At 45.3% G+C, this 21,237-nt stretch overlaps 1 protein-coding gene across 2 annotated transcripts in view; it reads left to right on the top strand.

Moving 5' to 3' along the window:
* The window catches only part of PLD2 (phospholipase D2), a 215,903-nt gene that overhangs the window by 61,201 nt on the left and 133,465 nt on the right, over window positions 1–21,237 (top strand). For both annotated transcript variants that reach the window (XM_030187610.1, XM_030187611.1), the window contains 2 exons: window positions 4,489–4,640; window positions 12,144–12,243. In XM_030187610.1, the coding sequence (XP_030043470.1) occupies window positions 4,489–4,640; window positions 12,144–12,243 (252 nt within the window). The remainder of the gene's footprint in view (window positions 1–4,488; window positions 4,641–12,143; window positions 12,244–21,237) is intronic.

The raw sequence follows: 21,237 nt of genomic DNA, 5'->3' as shown, positions 1-21,237 counted from the left end.
CCGCCTGCCTCCCACCCCTCCCTCCGAAATTTAAAACTTCATACCTGCTCGGGGTTAAGGGAAGGCGGCGTCGGCAGCGACACAGCACGTCAGCAGCACCAGTGAAAAGCGTGCTGGCTTGGCGCGCCTTCAGCTTCCCTTTGTTCTGTCTCTCAAGCTCTGGTCCCGCCCTAAAGGTACTAGGGGGCTGCCGACGCCGCCTTCCCTTAACCCCGAGCAGGTATGAAGTTTTAAATTTTGGAGGAGGGGAGGGAACTGGACGGCACACGTGCAACCTGGTGCTCGGTGGGAGGGAGGGAACAGGAAGGAGGAAGGCCTGATGCTGCTGGGTGGGAGGGAGGGAGGGAGGGAGGAAGGAAGGTCTGATGCTCTGGCTGTCTGGCTGGGGTGCTTGATGCTGGGTGGGTGGGAGGTAGGTAGGGGTGCCTGCCTGATGCTGGGTGGGAGGGGTGCCTTAGTGTGATTGTGTCCTCCTGCCTTAAGCATTAGCAATGCATGTTTTATTGAGGGGAGCAGAGCTGGTGAGAGCATCATGTAAGAACTTGGTTTTAGGGAAAGCCCCTTAACTGATAGCATATAACTTAGGAACACTCATTTTGATTTACAAAATATCAGTTGTTTTTCAGTGGTATGCACAATAATTTGTTTCCATGAAGTGTTAAGATAGATTTCTCTCTCAGCAACTTATCCATCAGCATTAGCCTTTGAAATTCTACTGCTGAACTCTTAAAAAAAAAAAAAAAAAAAAAAAGTGCAAACTCTCTGATGTGAAAACAATAGATTTTGTATCCCCAGTATCTCTCCACACTCATCCTTCCCTACACCCCTTCCCGTGCACTCCGCTCCATGGATAAATCCTTCTTATCTGTTCCCTTCTCCACTACTGCCAACTCCAGACTTCGCGCCTTCTGTCTCGCTGCACCCTACGCCTGGAATAAACTTCCTGAGCCCCTACGTCTTGCCCCATCCTTGGCCACCTTTAAATCTAGACTGAAAGCCCACCTCTTTAACATTGCTTTTGACTTGTAACCACTTGCCTCCACCTACCCTCCTCTATTCCTTCCCGTTCACATTAATTGATTTGATTTGCTTACTTTATTTATTTTTTGTCTATTAGATTGTAAGCTCCTTGAGCAGGGACTGTCTTTCTTCTATGTTTGTGCAGCGCTGCGTACGCCTTGTAGCGCTATAGAAATGTTAAATAGTAGTAGTAGTAGTAGTATCCCATCAAACAATGAGAGTTATTTCCTTTTTTTTTTCCAGGACAGCTTGTCCTCATCATTTTTTTTTACCCCATTGCATTGATGAACTTCTGGTTCTCATTTCCCAGTTCAATCCATTAAGTATACCAAGACTACACACACACACACACACACACACACACACGATTTTCAAAAGGCATTTGACAAAGTACCTCATGATGTGGATTAGAAACGGGAAAGGGAAATGGGACTTGATATACCGCCTTTCTGAGGTTTTTGCAACTACATTCAAAGCGGTTTACATATATTCAGGTACTTATTTTGTACCAGGGGCAAAACAGAGAGTAGGGTCAAATGGTCAGTATTCTTCATGGAGAAGGGTAGATAGTGGGGTTCCCAAATGGTCTATGCTGGGACCACTGCTTTTTAACATATTTATAAATGATAGAGATGGAAGTAACTAGTGAGGTAAATTTGCTGACCACACAAAGTTATTCAAAGTTGTTAAATTGCAAGAGGATTGTGAAAAATTACAAGAGGACCTTACGAGACTGGGCAGATGATGTTTAATGTGAGCAAGCGTAAAGTGATACATGTGGGAAAGAGGAACCCTAACTATAGATACATAATGCAAGGTTCCACATTAGGAGTCACCAACCAGGAAAGGGATCTGGGCGTCATCGCTGATGATACGTTGAAACCCTCTTCTCAGTGTGTGGTGGCGGCTAAGAAAGCAAATAGAATGTTAGGAATAATTAGAAAAGGAATGGAAAACAAAAATGAGGATGTTATAATGCCTTTGTATTGCTCCATGGTGCGGCTGCACCTTGAATATTGTTTGCAGTTCTGGTCACCGCATCTCAAATAAAATATAGTGGAATTAGAAAAGATGCAGAGAAGGGCAATGAAGATGGTAATGGGGATGGGATGACTTCCCTATGAGGAAAGGCTAAAGCTGCTAATACGCTTCAGCTTGGAGAAAAGACGGCTGAGTGAGATATGATAGAGGTCTATAAAATAATGAGTGACGTGGTATGGGTAGAGGTGAATAACTTGTTTAATCTTTCCAAAAATACTAGCTCTAGGGGGCACACAATGAAGCTACAAAGTAGTAAATTTAAAATGAATCGGAGAAAATATTTCTTCACTCAACATGTAATTAAACTCTTGAATTCGTTGCCAGAGAATGTAGTAAATATAGTTAGATTAGCGGGGTTTAAAAAAATGTTTGGTTAGCTTCCTAAAGGAAAAGTCCATAAGCCATTACTGAAATAGACTTGAAGAAAATCCACTGCTTATTTCTAGGATAAGCAGCATAAAATGCATTGTACTGTTTTGGGATCTTGTCAGGTACTTGTAACCTGGATTGGCTACTGTTGGAAACAGGATGCTGGGCTTGATGGCCCTTCGGCCTGTCGCAGTATGGCAATACTTATGTACTTATGTAAGTATTGCTTCTCTGTCCCTCCAGGAATAAAATTCCTCCTAACTTTCTAACTCTTACCAATTAAGGGCTCCCATTTCCTCATGCTACTGACATAAACTTATAGCTTACTGAAGTGTACCCTTCTGCATGGCTACTAGTGAGATCATCAACCTCTTTTTATACTTTTCATTGGAGGAACCTGGTAAAAAAAAAAAAAAGACTTTGCAAAAATCCCAGATTCCTACACATAAATGAATCAGAAGTATGTACTGATGTTACAGTGCCCAATGGGATGAGATTCTTAAAACAAATTATGCTGACATTTTCCACATGAATAGTTACAGTAAGTGTGGAGGAGTGGTCGGTCTAGTGGTTAGAGTGCCTGCCTTGATATCCAGAGTTGCCTAGTTCAAATCCCACTGCTGCTCCTTTTGATGTTGGGCAAGTTGCTTAACTCTCTACTATGTCCAGTACTAACATAGATTGTGAGCCATCCAGCTACAGGGAAATACCCATTGTACCTGAATGTAACTCACTGTTCTGCTCTGTCTGTGCAGTAGATTAGCATGCAGTTAACCTGTAACCTGGATTGGCCACTATTGGAAACAGGATGCTAGGTTTGATGGACCTTCTGACTTTTCTGTGGAGGGAGGATTGGCCTAATGGTTAGTGCAGAAGGCTTTCATCCTGGCAACCTGGGTTCAGTTCCCACTGCAGCTCTCTGTGACCTTGGGGAAGTCACTTAATCCTCCATTGCCCCAGGTACAAAAACTTAGATTGTGAGCCTTCTAGGGAGAGAGAAAGTACCTGCATATAATGTGTACAGTGCTGCTTACATCTAGTAGCACTATAGAAGTGATTAGTAATAGTAGTAGTTAACCAGAGTTTAGAAGTCACTGTGAAGACTCAGGTATCAAAGAAAATATGACTTACAGTTTGTAGTGATGCAGAAGAGTCTCCCCCTTGTAGAACTGGGAGTCTGCCCTCTACCCGCTCACCCTGCAACCAGTGAAGTCAGGAAATCTCAGCAGTGACTCGTGAGTAGATGTCAGTACTTTTAAATAGTAAAAACCTGGTCATTTACAGTAGCTTGAAATAGGCGGAGTATGCTACAGGGATAGCAAAGTAAGCTTACAGTCCTTGGAAAACCATGCTGTAGTTACACACTCAAACCCCAAATGGAGAGAAGAAGGGCGGGCTCCAGCCCACATACAAAGGGGCAAGGCCAGCCAATAAGAAAAGTCCCATAAGTCACAGGAAACTGGGACATGTGCTCAGGAAAAGCATATTGCAGAGCACTGCAGGAAGACCAATATTTGTAGTCCAAAGGCACTTCCTGCCTTTCTTAAAGGCACAAGCAATGTAAACTGTTACAGGCAATTCAATCTGATATAACAGTGTCCAACATGTACATGTATAAAAAAAATAAACAACCTGCCTCCATGAATATGGGGGCAGAACACTCACCTTGAGCTACTACTAAGAAAGGTGTGAGCAAAATCCAAATAAATAATAATAAATATAACATAACTGAAGATTGCAGATAGACAAATTGGCCTATTGTGTCTGCCGGGTATTCCTGTAGTAAGGATATATCCGAGCCATGGAAGTTTGAATGTAGGAGTTAATTTTGTATATAGTCCACCTTTCACTGTACTTCTAAGCAATATTAAGTTATCCAAATCAATTTTGGTTGTTTTCTTCTTTGGTTCTCTGCCACCTTGGGGAGATGAGTATATAAATTCCGGGAATTGAAAGATCCTTCCAGTTTCTATTCCTTCTTTCAAGATTAATTTTTGCTGATCTCAGTTGTGATGTGGCATTAACTCAAGGTGAATACTTATGTTCTATCTCATGCAGGTGAGAACGAGCACACTCTATTCTGTGCGCTTGACCCATGGCGACTTCACTTGGACTGTGAAGAAGAAATTCAAACATTTCCAGGAGTTGCACCGAGACCTCTTGCGTCACAGAATCTTCATGAGCTTCCTGCCCCTCAACCCCCTTTCCCGGTAACATGGTCTAAATTTTACCATATTTCACATGATATCATTGAACTCTCTAGAGAGAATGATATGTAGAAGAGAGATTTAATGGAGTAATTCATTTACATATCTTTAGATGACTGACATGGGGAAGAAAAGGCAAAAGGGGAAGGGAAAGGAATGGCCAGTGGAATGGTTGGGAAAGTGGGCTGAGAACCAGAGCAATCAGGGTTCAGGTCTCACCCCACTCATACACCTTGTTGCCTCACGTATCTACTTAAATTTAAACTGTTTGGGTGGGGACTTACTACACTTGAATTATTAATATTGCAAGCCATCCTGAACATTACTGGTTAGTTATATTTTTTGGAATTATTTGTGTTCTTTTAAGTATTTATTGCAGCTGTGCTAGATTTTATTGGGGATCATTTACTAACATTTTGGTGCTCATTGTCAAAGCAGATGGACATCTCAAAATTGCCAAAAAAAAAAGTCCATCTCCCAAACTGTTATTTTGGAATGCCCAAACAGAAAATGTCCAAATGTGCTAGGCATCTCAAATAGGACGTTTTCTGAATGGGTGTTCCAGGGGTGTGTCAGAGGTGTGTATGTAGTCATTTAACATGCAACAGATCACATAGGATCCCCTGAGAAAGTGCAAAACCGAAAGCACTTGCTATTACACAAAAGAGCCAGAATGAATGTAATGAAATTACTCTTAGGAATCTACTCCTTAACATTGGTCCAAATACTCTCGATGATTATAAAACCATACCAATTCTACACAGCCGATTCAGGATTACCAAACACACCAACCTCAACCAAACTGGCAACAGAACTTACAATAGCAAAACATTATCCCACAAACAAACTGCACAACCAACACAAAAAACCTCTAATAAATCCAAATTAACAACTAATAAGGTTCCCACTTTCACCATTACGGCAGATCCATATCTCACAATTCAAATAGGTTACATCAATGCCAGATCAACAGTAAACAAAACAGAAATGATAAAAGATTGGATCACATCTGAAACCTTACATTTACTCTTCATCAGTGAAACCTGGATCCATGACCAAAAAGATCCCATAATACTGGACCTTTGCCCTCCGGGATACAATATTACACACTGGACCAGAATAGGTAAAAGAGGCGGAGACATTTCCATAATCTACAGATCCCATCTCACTTTAGAAACTACTGCTGAATCAATCGCACCTCAACTAGAAATTGCCTCATTCCTTGTCACTTGCAGCAGATGAATCCAGGAACTAGTGGGTTAAGTCTGCCTACCAGCAGGTGGAGATAGAGATAAACAAACTAAAGGCAGTGATGCCAGATGGCCAGCTCCTTCCTCAGTTAGTATGTCTCTATCTCAGCAGGTGGTGGACCGCTTTTCTCCAGCTCCTGGGCCGGTGGCCAGTTTGAGCGGGGGGGGGGGGGGGGGGGGTTCGGACTGGTGGTTGCTGGGTCCCTGCTGCACCTCAAATTCCCTCTGAACAGGCTTTTGCTGTTCCTTTCCTTCCTGGTTTGTTTCTGCCTCCTCACTAAAAAAAAAAAAAAGAGAGCCATAGAATTTGTTTAAAAGAGAAACACAGAAGCATAGGGAAGTGTGTTTTTGCTGAGAGCAAGTTTGTGTTACTGCTGTCCGAGTCCTGTTTTCTGTTGCTTACTTGTCTGAGCCTGCCTCGAAGTGGAGTCGGAGAGTTTTTTTTTTCTTCGGCTCAGCTGTCAGTTCTCGCGCTTTCCTGGTCCGGGGTAAGTCCTGCTTGGGTTCCTGTTCGGGGACGGGCAATGGCAGCGGAGGTGGTAAAACGCTGTTCCCGATGCAGGAAAATGGCGGTTGGCGGTGGGCCTTTGCAGCGTGGAGTGCGCTGATTTTGCGGGACTCAACAGAGCAGTGGCCCCCCCGAGAGCGTGCTTTCCCACCCAGAGCCTGGCGATTCTCGCGCCATTTTGCGATCGGTCATGGAGCCGACTCCAGTAGCGGTTTTGGGGCAAAGCTTCTCCGCTGGTAGGGGAGTCGGGGGGGGGGGGGGGCCCATCAGGCACTGTGGTGTGGGCCAAGAGGACATCGGTTCTGCAGTGTTTGCGAGACCTGCTACGGATAGGGGCTTAGATTGTAAGCTCCTTTGAGCAGGGACTGTCCTTCTATGTTAAATTGTACAGCGCTGCGTAACCCTAGTAGCGCTTTAGAAATGTCAAGTAGTAGTAGTAGTATCTTGCCTGTTCCTCCTCTCGAAAGGCGCACAGGTCGGTACTCCATCTTCTTTGTGGTTCCAAAGAAGGGAGGGGCTTTTTGGCCTATTCTCGATCTCAGAAAAGTAAACCAGTTTTTGCGGGTTCGTCACTTCCGCATGGAGACATTAAGGGCAGTTATTGCTGCTGTTCAACCAGGCGAGTTTTTGACGGCTCTCGATTTGAGGTAAGCTTACCTGCACATTCCCATTTGGCAGCCCCATCAGAGATTTCTCAGATTTGTAGTGCTGGGTCATCAGGTCCAGTTTCGGACCCTTCCTTTCAGAATGGCCACTGCCCCATGCACTTTTTCCAAGGTCATGGTGGTGGTGGCGGCGTTCCTGTGGAAGGAGGGGATTCGAGTGCATCCATATCTCGAAGACTGGCTGATTCGGGCGACGACAGCAGAGGAGAGTCGAGTGGTCACCGACTGAGTGATTGCGGTGTTGCAATCCTTAGGTTGGGTGGTCAAAGAGTCATCTGGTTCCTACTCAGAGTCTGGAGTATCTTGGAGTGCAATTCGATATGAAGCGGGGGAAGGTGTTTCTCCCCGAGGGGCGAAGGATCAAATCCATGACGGCGACCTTGGAGGTCATTCCATGGGCAAGGGCTCACATGCGGCCTCTTCAGAATTTCCTTTTGAGCAGATGGTCACCGACGTCGCTGGATTATCAACGACGCCTTCCTTGGTCGAGCCGGGCCAGGGACAGTCTCGCGTGGTGGCTCCGGTGGGCCAATTTGCAGAAGGGTGTTTCTCTGGCATCTCCCAGTTGGGTGGTAGTCATGACAGATGCCAGCTTTGCGGGCTGGGGAGCCCATTGTCTTCATCGAGTAGCCCAGGGATCATGGACCCTTCTTGAAGCAACTTGGCCGATAAATCGCCTGGAGTTGTGCGCAGTTGTGAATGTGCTGCAGAGTTTTCAAGTCCTTCTGCAGGGACAGGTGGTTTGTGTATTCTCGGACAACACTACGACGGTGGCCTACATCAGTCGGCAGGGGGGCATTCGCAGTCTTCCTTTGGCAGTGGAAGCATCTCGTCTTCTAGTATGGGCGGAAGCGCAAGTTCAGAGTCTGTCGGCAGCGCACATTGCGGGTCAAGACAATGTTCAAGCGGATTTTCTCAGCCGGACTCTTTTGGATGCAGTGGAATGGACGCTGTCGGACTCGGCTTTTCGGCTGTCAACATTGGGGAAGACCAGTAATGGATCTCATGACCATGGCTTGCAATGCCAAAGTTCCCCAGTTCTTCAGCCACAAACGGCAGCCAGGATCCGCAGGATTGGACGCTCTTCTCCAGCCATGGCCGGAATAACAGCTACTGTATGTTTTTCCTCCGTGGCCTCTGATAGGGATAGTTCTTTGCCGTATAGGGCGGCAGCGGGAGCCGGTCTTTCTAGTGGCCCCAGACTGGCCCCGACGGCCGTGGTATGTGGATCTCGTTTGAGCACTCTCAGAGCCACCATTGCGACTTCCGGTGACTCCCGATCTGTTGCATCAAGGGTCAGTTCAGATGGAAAATCTCTCCCGCTTTGGTCTTATGGCCTGGCTATTGAGAGGCGGCAGCTGAGGAATAAGAGATTTTCAGGACCAGTCATTGCCACTCTTTTGGGGGCACTGAAGCAGTCTACTTCAGCAGCGTACGCACAAGTGTGGAAAGCTTTCTCGGCTTGGTGTGCTTTGCGTGCTGAATCGCCTTTTCGGGCGGACATTCCGATTATTCTGGAGTTCCTTCAGGATGGTCTTCAAAAGGGATTGGCATATAATTCCCTTCGAGTGCAGGTGGCCGTGCTAGCTTGTTTTAGGGGCAAACTGGACTTTTCCTCTTTAGCAGCTCACTCTGCTGTGGTCCATTTCCTACGCGGGGCTCTTCGGCTTCGACCTCCTCTGTGGCAGCCGTGCCTGGCATGGCATTTGAATGTGATACTGCGAGCCCTCCAGGACCCACTGTTTGAGCCATTGAATAAGGTTTCTGAGAAGGATCTAACACTTAAGACAGTGTTTTTGGTGGCCATTGCTTCGGCTAGGAGGATTTCTGAAATTCAGGCTTTGTCTTCCAGAGATCTTTTTTTGCAGTTTTCTGAAGCAGGGGTGTCAATCCGGATGGTGCCGTTGTTTCTACTTAAAGTGGTTTCGGCTTTCCATGTCAGTCAGGTGGTTTATCTTCCGTCTTTTCGAAGAGAGGATTATCCGGGGGAGTTTCTTCGATTCTTTCTAATTTAATTGTAATTTGTTTGTAACTGTGTCACCTCTGATCTGGCAATAGCCTATCAGTGCATTGTAAGCCACTTTGAGCCTGCAAAACTGTGGGAAAAACGTGGGGTATAAATGTACAAAATAAATAAATAACTGTCTTGCCAGAGTCTCCTTGTCCATTTGGTAATTTTTTTGTCTCCATGTCCACCATCCATCTTTTCTCTGCATCCCTATCTAACTTAGCATCACCCCTGTTTTCCCGCCATGTTGAGCGTTTCCCCTCTTTGTGTTCTTATTCCCCCACCCCCACATCCTAGCTACCCCCCCTCTCTTCCCCCTGTCTCTCTTTCTCTTTCAGGGCTGTCAAAAATTGATTCTCAAAACAATCTCTGGTAAAAAAATCTCAATAATGACTTGCAAGAACCAGAGTACAATCTAAAGGAGACGAAACAGTGAAAGGATTGACGCAGAAAACCTGTGCAAAAAATATGTATGAAAAAAATTTTGAAAATAAAATTTTTGAAAGTGATAGGGAAGTTCTCAGAGTATTAACTCACCCAAACAAGGCTACACCAAAGTGAATTACGCCTCTAAGGGTGGACAAATTTCTCGATCATAGAACCTCTCCATAAATTTTTTAAATTTTATATGAGCAAATACACACCAGTGCTCTTTTTTTTATTTTAAATAATAATAAACCATTTCACCTCCCTCAAAATTTAATTACTAGATCAATCCTGTCACTTACTCCATAAAACCTCATGACCCAATAAATATTACCTCACAAACTCCTTCTTTAGCAAGGACTCGTTATGATTCTACTAATGAAGGCAACATATTAAAGCATAGGAATGTCGGAATGCTGAGTCATAGAAACAACAGGAATCGCTCCATAGTGAGAAACGCAGCACTGGAGTGCTGCTTGATGAAGCAAAAATGCTGCGAATATGAACTGAATATCGTTCGGGTGTGTGCATACACCTGACCACATTACGTTAAGTGCCTAGAATTATCATTATTGTTTATAGTTGTAATTAGTGAAAAGAAAGGTTGATTGGATATAGAGATAGCACACACATGTGATTAAGAACATTTGAAAGAAGTATATTTTCAACTTTTTTGAAAATTGTATGCATGAGGTTTTATAGAGTAAGTGACAGGATTGACCTAGTAATTAAATTTTGAGGGAGGTGAAATGTTTATTATTATTTAAAATAAAAAAGAGCACTGGTGTGTATTTACTCATATAAAATTTAAAAAAATTTATGGAGAGGTTCTATGATGGAGAAACCTTTCCACCCTTAGAGGCAAAATTCACTTTGGTGTAGTCTCGTTTGGGTGAGTTAATACTCTGAGAACTTCCCTATCACTTTTCTATCACTTTCAAAAATGTTTTCATATATATTTTTTGCACAGGTTTTCTGGGTCAATCCTTTCACTGTTTCGTCTCCTTTAGATTATACTCTGGTTCTTGCAAGTCATTATCTCTTTCAAGGCCAGCATCTCTACCTCTCTTCCCTCCTTCTGGGTCCAGCAAGTGTTCCTTTCTTCCCTCGCTCCTGTTCTCTCCCTTTCCCCACAAGTCCTGGCACCTCTCTCTTTTCATGTCATTCCCTGCAGATCCTGGTTCCTCTCTCTTTTCTTGTCATTCCCTGCAGATCCTGGTACCTCTCTCTTTCCTTGTTCTCCCCCCCCCCCCCAAGTCCAGCACCTCTTTCACTCTCCATGCCCTCTTTCTTCCTCATTCCCTACCTGTCCAACACCTCCCTCCCTTCTTGTCCCCTGCCCATGCAACACCTCCTTGCCCATCCAATAAAGCATTGATCTCTCACTCCTTGCCCTCCTCCTCTAATACAGCACCAACCTTTCATTCCTTGCCCCCCCACACCCCTCCAATGCAGCACCCACCTCTCACTCCTTGCCCTCCCCTATCCCTGATGCAGCACCGAAGTCTCACTCCTTGCCATCCCCCATCAGGATGTCCTAGTGGTCTAGGGTGCTCTTGGGCAGCAGTTATCTCCAATCGCTGCTGCCTGTGCTAGCTCTGATGTTAAAAATGGCAGCTGCAGCACTTTCTTGGTGACATCTGCACTTTGGCATAGAGGTGGTGATGCATAGTCTGCCATGGCATGTAGGACTTAGGGTGGGGGAGAGGGCATATGGACATGGTGGACATGCTCTGGCCTTTTCCGCAAATGTGGCCCATGGGAACAGAGGAGGGAACTGGATGACCTTCCACCCAACTCGCGATCTGTATATGACCCTGCTAACATATGGTGCTAGCACATGGCTGATGGTGGACTCCTAGCAGCACTGCATAACACTCACCTTACCAGGGTCCTACAGATTAGTCTCCAGGCCCTTATGTCCACATTGTATGGGGGCAACCTATGGTGTTGCTTAAAGAGGTACCTGAGGCACAGCAGAACCAGCAGCTAGCTCTGCTGTGGGGAAAGGTTAGGCTTTCACCTTGCAGACATTGTGCTGTATGAGTGGACATCCTTCCACGTGTATCAGAACATAGACATTTTGCACATAGAATGGACAACGCTCCCATTACTGTACATGATGTCCTACCAGTGTGAGACCCCTTCCGCATTTAATCGTTTTCACTAGGTCATTTTCCTATAGAAACATCTCTGTCAGTCTGCAGTATATCCTAAATTTGGACATTTTGGGGGCCCATTTGGCTCTATCTGTTATTGGACGATTATTTTAAGGACTTTTTTTTGGGGGGGGGGGGGGGGGTAGACTTTTTTTTCTACTTAGGTGTCATTTCAAAAATTCCCCTCCACGCCATCAGCATTCACTAACTATTAGTAAATGACCCCCATTGTGTGTTCATATTTGTAAATATTATAATCTGCCTTCAACCTATTTTAGCAAAAAGTAGAATATAAATTCCATTTTAAATTAAAAGCAAATTTGGAAAAGTAGGCTAACATCCAATAATGACTATCAATCATTATTTAAGAAGGTGATATATTAAATGTTCTAGAGGTGAATGATATGGAGAACAGATATATAAGGGAGGAGACTGTTTTCTCTCTCTTCTAGTTAACCCTTTTCTTTGTCTTTTGGATTCTGTCGTGCAGGTTTTCTGCCCCTCGTGCACGGGCAGAACCAGCATCTGCAGAGATGCCATCTCTTCCACGAGGCACCAATGATTCTTCCAGACGCACTGCTAGCAAGCAGGTACAAAGCAGGCAGGCACTGTCAGCACTTAGTCATACAGTGAGTTTTGTGGTAGTGGTGGGATTAGAACTCATGTTTACTTTTACATTTTCGAATAGTGGGAAAAAGACCATGCACTCCGGGGACAAATCAAGCAGACTTCAAATTCTTAATGAAGCAATATTTCTCCGATGACAAACAGGCTGGATATCATCACGCATGGGTCGTCGTCCGCGACGGCCCAGGAGACCGGAACTAATCAAAAAACTTTAGAAAGTTCTAGAGTGGCGTGGCGCCAACGGGGACAACGCACCGGGTATTGCATGAGTGACTTCCCGCCGGCGGCTCCCGTGCGCTTCCCTCAGTTCTTCTTTTTCCGCGATATGAGAGAGTTGTGCTTCTCACTTCTCTCTTGTGTGTTTTGGCTCAGGAGAACTGCTGATTTCGTGTTTATTGCGCCCTTTTTCCTTTGTATTTAGTTTCTTAGATAAAATTTTTAAAAAAATGGTTTCTTTCCATTATTTCTTTTAGTTTTTCTCATTTTTTGAAGTTTCCTTTCCTTTTTCATTGCGGCCGCCCTTAGGCTGCTCGGCCGCGTCTTTTTTTCCCTTTTTTTGTGCCCTTTTTATTGGCACAATCGAGCCGTTTGATTTTGCGGACATTATTTTCCCACCCGTGTCATTGAAGACTCCCAGTGGCTTCAAACGCTGTACTCGCTGCAACCAGACCATCTCGGGTACCGACCCCCACACGTGGTGCCTCCAGTGTCTTGGGCCCGATCATCTTCCAGCTGCCTGTAAGCTGTGTAAGTTAATGGGAAAAAGGGCCCAGGTGGCTCGAGAGGCTCAGCACGAGAGACTTTTTGTTGATCGGTCCGGTCCTTAGACGTCGGCATCGACATCGGTACCCGTCGACGTCGAGGGAAGCAGCGACGAAAGTCCAGGTAATGGCTGCCGAGAGACCATTGTGAGCTGGGAGCAGTGAGGCATTGAGCGGGTCTCCACCTGTCTTGAGGCCTACTGCTATGCAGGCCCCCCTGGACTGACCTGAGTTGGACCCGGCCCCGAGGAGGCATGAGGATTCCACGTCCTCCTCGGTACCGAGGAGTGTTGATGACGGACGTCGAGCGAAGGCTGAAAAGCACCGTCATCGATCTCCTTCCATGCGCAATACCGAGAGCTCCAGGGAGCTGAGGGAGTCGGCACCCAAGAAGCGTCAGTTCCAGGAGGACCGCTCACCCTCCATTCAGGAGGTGCTGATGCATTGGTCGTCCGGCAGCCTGGTACCGGCTCTCGAACCTCCTCAGATTCTGGCACTGACTCCTGTACCGGCCCCACAGTCTTTTCCGATGGCAGCTCTCAATGAGCGTCTCCTGGCCCTTCTTCCAGAGCTTCTGGAAGGATTGCTTCATCGGTCTGCCTTGGTGTCGGGGGTGCTTGCGCCTCCCGTACCGACTGCTGAGACGGCATCTGGGCCATCACCTGTGTGGAGGTCCCCATGGGCTACCACCCGGGTTGACTCCCCCCCCCCCCCCCCGATGTCAGTGGAGGAAGCTTTGCCGGAGTCCAGGCAGGGGTCGACTTCTCGACATCCCCCACGAGGACGTCGATCCTCGACGTCGAGACAGGCACGGGTTCAGGCTGCTCTTAAGGAGTTTCTGTCCGATACTGAAGAGGAGCGCTCATAGGGAGAAGAGGAAGACCCCAAGTATTTTTCGGAGAAAGACTCCTGGGGCTTCCTTCTGATCCTACTCCACCCATTGAAGTTAGACAGTCTCCGCCTAAGAGTCTTACTTTTTCATCCTTTGTAAGGGAAATGTCTAAGGACATTCCATTCCCTATGGAGGCTGTGGATGAGCCCAGGGCTGAGATGCTCGAGGTCCTGGATTATCCTTCTTCGCCTGCAAAGGTTGCAACTGCCCCCCTGCACAATACACTCAGGGAAGTGATGTTGCGGAATTGGTCTTGCCCTCTTTCTAAGTGGGGTCCCGCAGGGGTCTGTGCTGGGTCCGTTGCTTTTTAATGTATTTATAAATGACCTAGAGATGGGAATAACTAGTGAGGTAATTAAATTCGCCGATGACACAAAATTATTCAGGGTCGTCAAGTCGCAGGAGGAATGTGAACGATTACAGGAGGACCTTGCGAGACTGGGAGAATGGGCGTGCAAGTGGCAGATGAAGTTCAATGTTGACAAGTGCAAAGTGATGCATGTGGGTAAGAGGAACCCGAATTATAGCTACGTCTTGCAAGGTTCCGCGTTAGGAGTTACGGATCAAGAAAGGGATCTGGGTGTCGTCGTCGATGATACGCTGAAACCTTCTGCTCAGTGTGCTGCTGCGGCTAGGAAAGCGAATAGAATGTTGGGTGTTATTAAGAAGGGTATGGAGTCCAGGTGTGCGGATGTTATAATGCCGTTGTATCGCTCCATGGTGCGACCGCACCTGGAGTATTGTGTTCAGTACTGGTCTCCGTATCTCAAAAAAGATATAGTAGAATTGGAAAAGGTACAGCGAAGGGCGACGAAAATGATAGTGGGGATGGGACGACTTTCCTATGAAGAGAGGCTGAGAAGGCTAGGGCTTTTCAGCTTGGAGAAGAGACGGCTGAGGGGAGATATGATAGAAGTGTATAAAATAATGAGTGGAATGGATCGGGTGGATGTGAAGCGACTGTTCACGCTATCCAAAAATACTAGGACTAGAGGGCATGAGTTGAAGCTACAGTGTGGTAAATTTAAAACGAATCGGAGAAAATTTTTCTTCACCCAACGTGTAATTAGACTCTGGAATTCATTGCCGGAGAACGTGGTACGGGCGGTTAGCTTGACGGAGTTTAAAAAGGGGTTAGATAGATTCCTAAAGGACAAGTCCATAGACCGCTATTAAATGGACTGGAAAAATTCCTCATTTTTAGGTATAACTTGTCTGGAATGTTTTTACGTTTGGGGAGCGTGCCAGGTGCCCTTGACCTGGATTGGCCACTGTCGGTGACAGGATGCTGGGCTAGATGGACCTTTGGTCTTTCCCAGTATGGCACTACTTATGTACTTATGTACTTATGTAAATCAGTTGTCAACAAGAAGTCCGAGTCCCAGTACAGAGTCCATGGAGAGCCTGTGATGGTGAAGGCCCAACTTCCTCACGATTCCATGGTGGTGGACTCAGCTCTCAGAAGAGCCAAGAGTACTAGAGACTATAACCTTGGATTATTTTGGGAGGCGTACGTATCAGGCCGGCATGCTCGCCGCCAAGATCCAAACATACCAGCTGTACAGGAGCATTCACTTACGGAACTCGGTGAGGCAGCTGTCCAGTTTAGTTGAAGTTCTCCCTCCGGAGCTTGCTGAACCTTTTCACCAGGTGATCAGGCAGCAGAAGGCGTGTCGCAAATTCCTGGCCAGGGGAGCTTACGACACTTTTGATGCCGCATCCCGAGTAACTGCTCAAGGTATAGTGATGCGCAGACTCTCACGGCTGCGTGTCTCTGACCTGGATCAGAAGACCCAGCAGCGAATGGCAGATGTTCCTTGCCAGGGGGGATAAACGTTTTGGAGAGAAGGTGAGGATATGGCCGATACCCTCAAGAAGCATCATGATGCAATGGATTCTGTCTCCTGCCGGACGCCTTCTGCTACTACCTCCTCCACTAGGAGGTTTTTTGGAGGGAGGAGGAGTGCTCCCTATTCCTATAATAGGCTTAGGTACACTCCTACCTCTCGACAGCCTGTTCAAGCTCGCTCCCAGCAGGCTCACTCTCGTCAGCGACGTGTGCCTAAGGCCCCTCCGGTTCCCCAGCAAAAGCAAGGGACGGGTTTTTGACTGGCTCCAGAGCAGCATAGCCGCAGTAAAAGTAGCCGTGCCGGACAATCTGCCTGTTGAGGAGAGGTTGATATTTTTTCACCAAAGGTAGCCTCTCATAACCTCCGACAGGTGGGTTCTTCAAATAGTCCGGTTAGGATACACTCTCAATCTGGCATCCAAGCCTCCAAATTGCCCACCGGGAGCTCAATCCTTCAGCTCCCAGCACAAGCAGGTACTTGCAGAGGAACTCTCCACCCTTCTAAAGACTAATGCGGTCAAACCCGTGCCTCCCGGGGAAGAAGGGCTGGGATGCTATTCCAGGTACTTCCTTGTACAAAAGAAAACAGGAGGGATGCGTCCCATCCTAGACCTAAGGGTCCTGAACAAATTCCTGGTCCGAGAAAAGTTTAGGATGATTTCCCTGTGCACCCTTCTTCCCATGATTCAGGAAAACGATTGGCTATGCTCTCTGGACTTAAAGGACGCCTATACTCGCATCTCGGTGCTTCCAACTCACAGGAAGTACCTTCGATTCCGATTGGGAAATCAGCAGTTTCAGTACTGCGTACTACCCTTCGGTCTAGCATCTGCGCCCAGGGTCTTTACAAGTGCTTGGCAGTTGTCGCAGCATCGCTACGCAGACTGGGAGTGCATGTGTTCCCTTATCTCGACGATTGGCTGGTGAAGAACACTTCAGAGGCAGGAGTTCTACAATCCATGCAAGTGACTATTCAACTGCTGGAGCTGCTGGGGTTTGTCATAAATTATCCCAAGTCCCATCTTGTTCCAGTACAGAAGTTGGAATTCATAGGACGTCTCGAGCTTATCTACCCCAGGCAAGGGCAGACAATCTTCTGGCCGTAGTGTCCTCGGCTCGAACATCTCAACAGATCACAGCTCGGCAGATGTTGAGACTTTTGGGCCACATGGCCTCCAATGTTCATGTGACTCCCATGGCACGTCTACATATGAGATCAGTTCAATGGACCCTAACTTCTCAGTGGTGTCAGGCTACAGGGGATCTAGAGGATGTCATCCATCTTTCCACCGAATTTTGCAATTCCCTTCAGTGGTGGACCATTTGCTCCAATCTGACCTTGGGACGTCCATTCCAAATTCCTCAGCCACAAAAAGTGCTGATGACGGATGCATCCCTCCTGGGCTGGGGAGCTCATGTAGATGGGCTTTGCACTCAAGGAGCTTGGTATTTTCAGGAAACAGGTCTTCAGATCAACCTCCTGGAATTACGGGCGATGTGGAACGCTCACAGGGACCGGCTGTCCAATCAAATTATCCTAATTCAGACAGACAATCAGGTTGCGATGTATTACACCAACAAGCAGGGGGGCACTGGATCTCGCCCTCTGTGTCAGGAAGCCATCAGCATGTGGCTTTGGGCTCACCGCCATGGCATGTTTCTCCAAGCCACATATCTGGCAGGCGTAAACAACAGTCTGGCTGACAGGTTGAGCAGGATCATGCAACCTCACGAGTGGTCTCGGAACATGGACGTTGTCCGCAAGATCTTCCGAGCGTGGGGCACCCCTTCGGTAGATCTTTTTGCCACTCAGACCAATCACAAGGTCCCTCAGTTCTGTTCCAGGCTTCAGGCCCACAACAGACTAGTGTCAGATGCCTTTCTTCTCCATTGGGGGACAGGTCTTCTGTATGCGTATCCTCCCATACCTCTAGTAGGGAAAACTCTGCTGAAACTCAGACAAGACCGTGGAACCATGATTCTGATAGCACTTTTCTGGCCCCGTCAGATCTGGTTTCCTCTTCTTCTGGACTTCTCCTCCAAAGAACCATGGAGATTGGACTGTTTTCTGACCCTTATCACTCAGAACGAAGGGTCGCTTCTACATCCCAACCTCCAGTCTCTGGCTCTCCCGGCCTGGATGTTGAGAACTTAGAAGTTGCCTCTTTAGGTCAATCAGAGGGTGTCTCCCGAGTCTTGCTTGCTTGCTTTCAGAAAAGATTCCACGAAAAAGTGTTATTCTTTTAAATGGAGGAGGTTTGCCGACTGGTGTGACAGCAAGGCCTTAGATCCTTTTTCTTGTCCTACACGAGCCCTGCTTGAATACCTTCATGGATTCATCTGCTGCAAGTGACAGGGAAAGTAAAATTATGTCTTACCTGATAATTTTCTTTCCTTTAACGCAGCAGATGAATCCAGGATCCCTTTCTTCTCCCTGGTTCAGCCGACAGTTTTTTCATTTTCCGCGCAGTGTGGCTATTTTTTCGTTCCGGGTTCTCTTTTGCAGAGTTCAGACAGATATGGGAACACGGAAAGGATTCCAATTTCTGGATTAAGTTGCAGTTATTTTGAAGTTCTTATTTGGTTCTCTGTTTTTCATAGTGAGGATGATTTCTGGTTGTTATTGGTTTCATATTTTTGGCCTTGGCAAATGCTTACGAATGACATACTAACTGAGGAAGGAGCTGGCCGTCTGGCATCACTGCCTTTAGTTTGTTTATCTCTATCTCCACCTGCTGGTAGACGGACTTAACCCACTAGTTCCTAGATTCGTCTGCTGCGTTAAAGGAAAGAAAATTATCAGGTAAGAGATCATTTTACCATCTTTAAGTTCTTAAAGCACAAAGCAAAATAGCGTTCACTTACCAGAGAAATGTCCTCTTCTCTCGGAACTTCTCAGAAAGAAAGGTCAGTGAGACCTTTCCTCTTTATATAGTTTTGAATCTAATTAAGCATAAAAGATGTCAAAATAGCACTGTAGAAAATTGCAAGCATTTTGTAAAAAGTGAACAAAATGAGGAATATGTGCAGGTGCTCAAATGATAATAAAATATACCCGCTTATAGCCAGTTAGTGTTGCTAAAAATAAACAAATATAGAGAGAGTAAGGGTATTTAACAGAAGTTCTGTGAATACCACATACACTAGTAAGGTAGTGATATACTTGTGGAAACATCCTGGTGAATAATTGAGCGTGATGAGGATATACTAAGAAAAGAAATAGTGGATATTTAACAATGGCATAGTGAATGAAATTTATAAAATATAGAGATATCTATACCAGCTACATAGACAAACTGGGTGAAGCATATGAAGGGGAAATCCCATGGTGATCAAAACAAATGAAATAAATAATGTTGAATGTGGACCAACAATGATTAATGATACAAAATAGAGCAAAAGAGACATGACTGTACACCACCCCCATATGCAAAACAAAGCTATAAAAAACAAGCGCTTTGTGCTCTGATTTCTTGAAAAAGAAACCATAGGAATACATAGATTACATTACCTTGAAAGACCTTTTAGAGGAAAACTGCAGTAGAGCATTATCATGCTACTGAAAGAATTGGCAAGAAGCCAAGTGAAACAGTACACTAATGATGAAATGTTTTTAAAGATGCGAAAAAAAGCATCAAAAACATGCACATGTTCTCTAAGGAGAACTTAGAAAAATGTACATATTTAACTGTAAGAATTTGTCCTTTTAATAGTGATATTCTTATGATATATTTTACATCATTCTACCTATGTTCATATTGTAAAACAGCAAAAGTAGAGGCTGACAAATGCGCAAACCAATAGGGAGATAATATCAAAAAACAGTTTATTCATTATCATGTAACCCAAGATCCTTCTGTAATACCATATGTCAATTCTGTACACACTTCAACCATTCATGATGTATTGTAAGCCACATTGAGCCTGCAAAGAGGTGGGAAAATGTGGTGTTTGCTGATCGGTTGGCTGGTCTTTTGTTCTCTCTGCGGATTAACTTGTTTTTATAACCACGTGCATACATAAAGGAATTATTCAAGCCAATCAGCTTCTTCTCAGAGAAAGTTGTTTGTGACCCCTGAGGCAGGTGCTTTGGCGCCGAAACACAGACCGTGTCGGGTCCTTGATATGAATATTCTGAATAAACTGTTTTTTATATTATCTCCCTATTGGTTTGCGCATTTGTCAGCCTCTACTTTTGCTGTTTTGCTTTGACTCTCCGTGGAGGCTCCTTCTTTTTTTTTTAAATCATTTATTTATAATTTTTCATTTTACAAGGGTCACTTGCAAACAGTAATACAGAGATGATTGCACATTAATACAATATAAGAAGAAAACAATCCCAACTCCAACTAGATATATGGATTATATACAGTCTTTCTCTTTTTTAGACCACAAAATGAAGAAAAATAGGGAGAGTGAAATAAGACGAGATCAATTAAACAGTAAACAGAAAAAAAGAAAACATGGTATTAACCCGATTATCCCCAGATATTACTTATCTACTTCATTATTCCACATTGATCATCTGGTTGGCTTCCTCAAGACCAAATACGGCGTATAGTCAATTCATTTCATTAAGAACATACTTATTATCCATGTTTTAGTTAGAAATAATACATCCGATTACATTCTCTCTCTTTTAAAAACCAGAAATTATTTAACGATATATATACTCAAATCTCTAATTCAAATCCCACTGATTAAAGCAATCCCAGTTTTCACAGGCTTCACTCCTTTCGAAGTAATAATTAAGGAAATATTTTTGAGGAAAACTTTAGGAGTCATACCTGGAACTCTGGGAAAAACAATAATCTCGATGTTAATCATCCACAAAAACAACCACCTTATTATTCAAAATTTCTGGTCCATTATCATTTTCAAGATCATAACCACTTCTTGCTTGTACAGAACTTCATCTGTCATATCACGTTTTTCACTCTCAGAGGTTTCAGTCAAATTGTCCATGCAACTCTCCAATAAGATCATATCTGAAACAAAGTTATTTACTACTGCCGTTAGGTCCCGAAGCTCCTTCCAGATGGTATTCAATGTGACCTCCATGGAAGCCAAAAACTCCAAGATGATTTCTCTTGAGGTGTTTAGGAGTGGTTCCGCCGAATCGGGTTCTGCTGTAAACGTTCTCCGTTTCAGCATATGCCTCTAACTCACTCCTCCACTCCTTTGGACATGGTGGTTAATAATAATTCAGGAGTGATGGAGTTGTTTTTCCAGGTCCAAGAGCATCGACACTCCTTTGCCGGCGCTAATCAAAGGACTCTCCAACCCTTTCGTCTGTGGGCCGTTCGATGCGCAGCGGTCCCGCACTTGCTGCTCAGGGGACAAAACGCTGGCCATCAGCGGCTGACCACCGGTTGTTCCCTTCCTCTCAGTTAAGGAAAATGCAATTGCAGAGAGGAAATTGACATAAAGAAGACAGAACCTCGGAGGGCAGCTG

The sequence above is a fragment of the Microcaecilia unicolor genome, chromosome 14 (assembly GCF_901765095.1).
Source record: "Microcaecilia unicolor chromosome 14, aMicUni1.1, whole genome shotgun sequence".
In the NCBI taxonomy this organism is placed as follows: Eukaryota; Metazoa; Chordata; class Amphibia; order Gymnophiona; family Siphonopidae; genus Microcaecilia; species Microcaecilia unicolor.
Note: the sequence above shows the minus strand (reverse complement) of the source record. Positions and strands in the feature narration are given on the sequence as shown.